At 39.6% G+C, this 6753-nt stretch overlaps 1 protein-coding gene across 1 annotated transcript; it reads right to left on the bottom strand.

Annotated features, from left to right (window-relative positions):
- On the bottom strand, positions 1 to 6174 carry DNAJC25 (DnaJ heat shock protein family (Hsp40) member C25). Its single transcript, XM_009635227.2, has 3 exons — positions 5732 to 6174; positions 3571 to 4041; positions 1 to 939 (listed from the first exon to the last, which is right to left on the bottom strand). Exons 1-3 carry the CDS (start codon positions 5909 to 5911, stop codon positions 817 to 819), a joined length of 774 nt encoding a protein of 257 aa, XP_009633522.1. The 5' UTR covers positions 5912 to 6174; the 3' UTR covers positions 1 to 816.
- Positions 6175 to 6753: the final 579 nt, after the last annotated feature.

Raw genomic sequence — 6753 nt, forward strand, 5'->3', positions numbered from 1 at the left:
CAAAATTGCCCCTTTTAACAAAAGGGTCATTTTCCCTTTTACCAATACTTTGGTGAAAGAAATGTCACATTTAGTAGACTAATAATCACTGCTATACTTGTTCAGAACAAGCAGGTACAATCCAATGTACACGATGAAAAACCAAACGCAAAAGATCTAACAATACTATTCATGAATCACTCTGTAGAACAAAGAATTAAGGCTTGTTTGCATCACAATGATGATCAATCATGCATCATTTATTCCCACAAAGAATAAAATTCGTTTCCAAATGGAGCAGGAATAGCAAAAGAAGAAGTCCGGTATAATCCCCATATTGTCTACATCAAAAAACCAATTTGGCATCTTAGAAATTAGATTGAAAGTAGGGGGGAGAGAGAGGAAAACAGACAGCGGCCCTTGCTTCAGAACCCTTTATAAGCACTTCAGTGTCCATTTGCAAGAACCCTTCAGTTTAAAAAGGAGAAAAACAGCACTTTCAAGGACTGATCTAGAAACATTTTCAGAAAGGCTAAAGTTATGGTTCCACTGACCATGAATACGAAATATGTAGAGAAAATACATTGTTTGGAATAATTAATTCCACACTGAGATCCCCAAGTAAATGGCATATATACATTGAGCTGAGCCTGTTTAATAGGTCCAACTCATAAAAATGGTAAACCTGGTTGTTTTTTTTTTTTTTTTTCCCGGCCTGATTTAATAATTCCTGAGTTTTAGATCACTGCTGAGCCACAGCAGACAAAACTCTGAATGATGTAGTGAAAAGTTTTGCAAATTGCTTTCAGCCTTAGCATGCATATTGTTCAACAACTTTCAATCATCAATAAAAGTCAGTCTTCCGGGTCCTTCATTTTTCATCCACCTCCGATATCTCTTCCATCGGGGATCCATGGCCATCTTCTTCTTTAACTCCTCCTCTTGTTCTCTTTTATAGACCTGGTAGACAAACAAGAGTTTTTAATGAAGTTGAGGAAACAGCTTAAGCGACCCTCAAGGGGGGGTGTAAGCATTCGTCGTTCAACCATTCATCAGTTTATGGTTTTCACAGAAGACAGAATTGCAACACAGAAGCAGAACTTGGCCAACATAAAGCGTAGGAGTACCTTCAGCCAAGGAGCCTACTGGCTGCAGTTGAGATGCCTTGCATTGTTGCTGAGAGCAGAACTACCTCCTTGTAAGATAGTGCTGCATGCTCCAGAACCTTTTTTTTGCTGAAGAACTAGATGCTCATGCATTCAGCAAAATAAAATTTTTGCAAAAAAAAGGAAAGAACTGCTAATGCTCAGAAAGCTAAATTCTGAGTCCCTTCTCAGCACACTCACTGTTCAGTGCCGTTGTTCTGCTCCTCACTTCAGCTGTCTTTCCATTTCAAAGTCATTGTCTAGATAGAATACTGATACAGAACTTTTTATTCCTAATTAAGTTTCTCAGCTAAGTGAGTATGTCTGCAGTACCAACTGATAAATAATTACATTCTGTCGAGAAAGGGTGCCATTGTAATGAAATCTACAATTATCAGTGAAGTCAAGTACCTAAAAAAAAGCAACAGCACCTGCATTTTTATTCTGGAAGGCAGTTTATGTAGGTACAGCCAGTGTAAATCTCAACACCATACAGGTTTATGTCATCTCAGTGTCATCTGACCTCTTCCCAGAAGGGAATTAAATTTAAGGTTCTGCTATGCACGGACAAAATTTTTAAAATATTACGGATGGCTTTATAAATACACCAGCTCAGATGTTCAGTGATCATATAGGTTTTAAGAATTTTTAGAAAAAGAAGAAAGGGAAAAGAAGTAATATTGTGGAGCTCTATGATGTACCCACATACTGAATTCTTGTTCTTTCCCATCCTAAAAGGACATTGGAAAACTGAACAATATGCAGATAGGCATCTCCAAAGATCAAAGGAAAGATAAGCTTTTGGGGAGAAACACCTAAGCATATATTTCAGCCTAGAAAAGACATGACTAAGTTTCAAGTAAGGATATGGTAGCGGTATATATATATATAAGCAATAAATCATTCTCCATTTCCAGTAATACAGGAACCAGCAGGTGTCGTGGCTGAACTCACGACCAGATGGCACAACAGACACTGAAAGTTGTAATGCATTCAAGGAGTGACCAGGTAAGTTTATTAAAGAAAAAACTCATTAAAGCAATTACTTACAAAGATATCACTTCCTTTTCAGGAAGTCCCAAAGCTGCAAACAATACTGTATAAATAATGCTATGTAGGTGCAACTGTCATGTATTCTTCACTAAAAAATCAACTGCTGGCCACCACAGATGACTACTTTGGGCTAAACAGACTTCACTTCTGGCAAATACACCTCTCTCATATTCAATGATCAAAACATCACTAGTTAGAAACAGCACGGATCCCAAGCCATGTCATTTTTTCTCTACAACAACAGGATATCCATCCTATCTTACTTTTTCCATATAACACCTGCTTTGACTAATAACATTACTCGATCTTTGGACTTCCAGATTATTTTCTAGCAAACTTGACATAATTCAACATGTGTATGTACCCATCAGCTAATCCTTTCCTGACATTGGCATCAATTTTACTATTTTCCTGTTTCTCGATTAATCCACCCCTGCCTACTTTTAAAGAAGCATTATCTTATCTTTGATGCCCTGCCAGGAGCAAAGGCAGCTCTGCCGCCACCCCTTTTCTTTTCCCAGCGGATGCAGAGCAGCAGCAACATCTCCTCTTCCCCATAAGCAGGCCAAGTTTGTATTCTCAGTTTCTCTTCTAGAAACCTCGCACCCAGATGGCCCACAGATGAGCTTCTGTGGAACAATAAAAGTGTTTTCTCAATCTGCCACACACCCCCATCCCAAGTCATTCTGGACTGCAGTTCCATGCTGTGGCTAATGTTCTTTCACTGCTCTGACAGAAAGCTTAAAAAAAAAAAAAGAAAGATTACATATTGACTATTTAGTAACTGGCTATCCATGGTAAGAGTAGCAGCTGTGCCGAATGGTATTTCACACACCACCTCTACTTGTACAGCACAGCAAGAACAGTCCCTGACTCACTGAAGGCCAAAGAACTCTCAAGGGACAGTTTAAAAAAAAAAAAACAACAACAAAACACCAAGCTAGGAATTAACGGATTAGAAGACTGATGAAATAGGAGTTTCAAGGATCCAGGTAATCCTTATTACAAATGATTACTGTTTGGAGAACAGTCTTCAACCTACTGTAATACCTTTGTGATACCACATTGTTCTAAGAAATCTTTTCATCAGATTCAACTAAGCCTTGCATGGACAGACTCCTTCACAATCACAGGTGGATGCCCCCTGACCAAGCAAATCCCCTCCTGTATCCATGGGCATGGTCAGGAGCCAGTGTCTACCAGTCCCTGAGCCCAAGAAGTCAAAGAAGATACAGCGAGTGGTTGGCTAACAGTTTTCACTTTAGAAAGCAATAGCTAAAACTGAAGCAATGCTTCACACAGCCCCGTGCCAAGCACCTGCACAAAACAGCTGTTCTTACTCTGGGAGCACTGGGTAACTAACATTAGCTTTTCTTCCACCAGGGCTACCCACCTCATAGTTTTCTCGGATCCATAGCTGCCGTTCAAGAAAGGTCTCTTTTTGATGATCTTCTAGGCTGTCAAACTGAGATTGAGACATCTTCATGTACCTTCGTATAATATATAGCTTCTCTTCCACACCGTACTCTTGCCCTTTAATAGTGAAACAATAAATCCACCAACCGTACCAAACTACGTATTTGCACAAGTAAAAAGGAAAGAGAAGGATCTGAAATAGAAGGATATCATATATCTTGGGCTTCTGATAACCGCCTTTTATATCTATTTTATTTTTAATAATGTCTTTGATGATTTCTTCCTCCTCTTCACGAATTTCTTCTTTAGACCGCCTGTTCTTGCCTTTTTCTTTAGTCTTGTTGAGTAAACCTTGTTGCCTGGCAATCTCAGTAGCCTGTATGCGGTATTTTGGCACTGTAGCTAGGTAGTTGATCGCTTCATTGTAACTACTCCACCAGCTGAAGAACTGTAATTGCAGAACAGTAAAAGTAAGAAACGTCTTTAAAAACAGACACATTCCTATTTGGAGGTTTGCCAGAAAAAAAAAAAAAAAATGCTGCCATACACCTTTAACCGCAATTATGTGACAGGAAGGGTAAGAACTGAAGGTAACAGTACTTCTTCTGCAGCGTTACAGAAGCTATAATTATTCCTCCAAACTTAGTAAGGCACCTGGAAAACAGATGTATAGGTGTATATCTCACAGCAATATTACAATGATGAGGAAGGACAAGCAGACACTGATCAGATTGGTTCTGTTCAGGAGAAGATGGTAATCTCCTGAAGCTTAATGCTAGGTGGTGCTGGCCATTCTCAGAAGCCCCCTCGGATTTCTAAATAAAGTAGCTGGTATATGAACGTTTCATTATGAAATTGTTACCCATTTAAAGTAGTTAAATAAACATGGATTAAGTACATGAAAATCTCATTAGTCTGACAGGATCATGATCCCTCTCTAATCTCCAGCGACCTTCTGAATTTCAATGGAGAAAGAAAAAAAACCAAACCCAAACCAGAAATATAGTGCCTGGGGTGAACATGTCTTATTGGGGCAACTTTTTTAAAAAAGCAGCATTTCACACCGTTCACTAAGACAAAGGGCAGACACATACAAATTATAAAACCTTGAGAAAGGTCAAGAAGCAGAAACAACACAAAGCAAGAGAGAGGCAAATCAGTTTACACAGATGTTTACGCTGAATTAGCAATCATCTGGCAGCTAGACTGCAGGAAAGTGAGTGTCTCCAGCCAAAATAAAAAAATAAGAGGCGAAATGAAACTTTGCCATTGGAAGCAAGTCTGAAGAGAAATTAAGTATTTGGCTGCATATGCCACTGGAATTTATTATTCCAAGGTCTTAAATTCTGATCAATGTATTTTTGTTTTAACTTCCAATATCCCACTAAAATGTGAGCTATCTGCACCATGGAATGAGCTGTATCTTCATCTCTAAAAACTTTCGGGGCATTCTTAATGACATTTGGAACCAGTAATCTAATCGATGCTGAAGAATAGCGTTATGCACCTTCTTCCACTTAAATATTTGCCAGCAATATCACAAGTTTTCTCGTGTAAAACACCGGCTGTTTTCTTGACCTTGGAACTACCACCTTCAGAGCAAACTTTGCTGAACCAAATTAATTTCTCCCCTGAATTCACTGTGGTGTTTAAAACACACTGCAATTTAAGATTAGTAAACTCCTGATATTTAGTCTTATCATCTGAACTGAGTCTTGAATTTAGTTCGCAATTAGTCTGGTTTTTAAAAAAAAATTACTTATGCAGCTTGACAAACTGACACACACTTATTTGCAGCACTAGTCCTGCTTGTGCTCAGGCACAGGCTATTCTCAGCCTGCCATGAAGAACTAAGCCACGTCTTTAGACAAGCTGCACCTCTCTCTATGAAATATCCTACCGTTAGGAGAAACTAATCTCTGCCTTGGCCCAGGGTACCAAGGGCAGCCAAAAATCTGCTCAGTACATCCTGACTTCAGATTTGTTACAGACGCCACACAGAAGTAGTTTACCACAGCAGATAGGAGTGGGCCTCCTCACCCACACTGTTTAATACCTGGCACGTTACAAGAGCTGCAGACACTTCTCTTCCCGTTCAGAAACTCACTGAGCAGAGTCATGTAAACATGAAATTTTACCTGAAACACGGAGATGGCACACACCGTAACTAGAATCACTATTCTGACATCCACTTTTGGTGCCAATCTCCTGCTGTAGTAGTGATAATAATGCCTGTAATACTCTTCAGGATGATCCAACATGTAATCATAGTCTTTACGTGTTTCTTCATCCTGCAGGATGACACAAAAAACATGCATAGGTTCAGATTCCTGTTCTCACTTACTCCGTTATAGCTGTGTTTTACATCTCATTAACGACCACGCTGCTATAAAATTTGCAGTGGCTTGACTGAGTATGAAGCACAGAGGAAAACCTTTGGTCCTTTTCTCATATTCTCAAGTAATTTGTTCTCACACTCATCTGCCCACACACATCTGCCATATGTGGTCTTAAATGCATAAGCACACACTGCGTGAAGACATTTAATACTGAAAGAAAGATGGGCAACTGAAATCCATATAATAAGTATTTTTAACTTCAGAATGGGAAATCCAGATGGACTGGAGTTAATAAACATTGTTCAGAAAAAGATTTTCCGATGAAGAACTTATTAAGAGATTGTTTTACAAATCTTTTACAATTAACGTACAGGGCTGTGAAATCCGTTCCATGGAAGGCTGTTTCCAAACCTCACTGTTCTTCATTTTCTCTGAGTTTTTTTCCCATTTTCACCCATGTAACTGAGAGATGAGAAGTTTAATTTTGTCAGCCTCAACTGCATTCCTTTCCTAGCCCCCCAAAAGCTCCCTTTTTTCTCCCTTGCAGCCTTAAAACAGTTAGAGGTTTCTTTCTCCCCTTCCTGCGCCGCACCTTGGCCAGAGCACTCATACTTTGCCCTGATAAGCCTTCCTTACCGATCCCACACGCTACTCAAGTCCCCATTAGGTACACCTCTAAGATAAAATTAGCCGACCGGGCTTTAAACACCAGGGGTTTTTTAAGAGAACAAATTCTGAACGCAAAGGGACCTTCAAGACGACTCTGTCGGGTCTCGGACTGGCTGCTGAAGGTTTTTAAGGGTTCCGTCCGTGTCGTCGTC

This window comes from Egretta garzetta, unplaced genomic scaffold, assembly GCF_000687185.1.
Source record: "Egretta garzetta isolate BGI_Z169 unplaced genomic scaffold, ASM68718v1 scaffold22, whole genome shotgun sequence".
Classification (NCBI taxonomy): domain Eukaryota; kingdom Metazoa; phylum Chordata; class Aves; order Pelecaniformes; family Ardeidae; genus Egretta; species Egretta garzetta.

Bases quoted from the DNA above. Each gene is read 5' to 3' on its own strand.
- DNAJC25 (XM_009635227.2), bottom strand. From the start codon at position 5,911: ATGCATGTTTTTTGTGTCATCCTGCAGGATGAAGAAACACGTAAAGAC. The intron at 4,042-5,731 runs GTAAAATTTCAT...CTGCAATTACAG, and splicing joins GTGCCATCTCCGTGTTTCAG to TTCTTCAGCTGGTGGAGTAG. The intron at 940-3,570 runs GTGGGTAGCCCT...TTTGTCTACCAG, and splicing joins GGATCCGAGAAAACTATGAG to GTCTATAAAAGAGAACAAGA.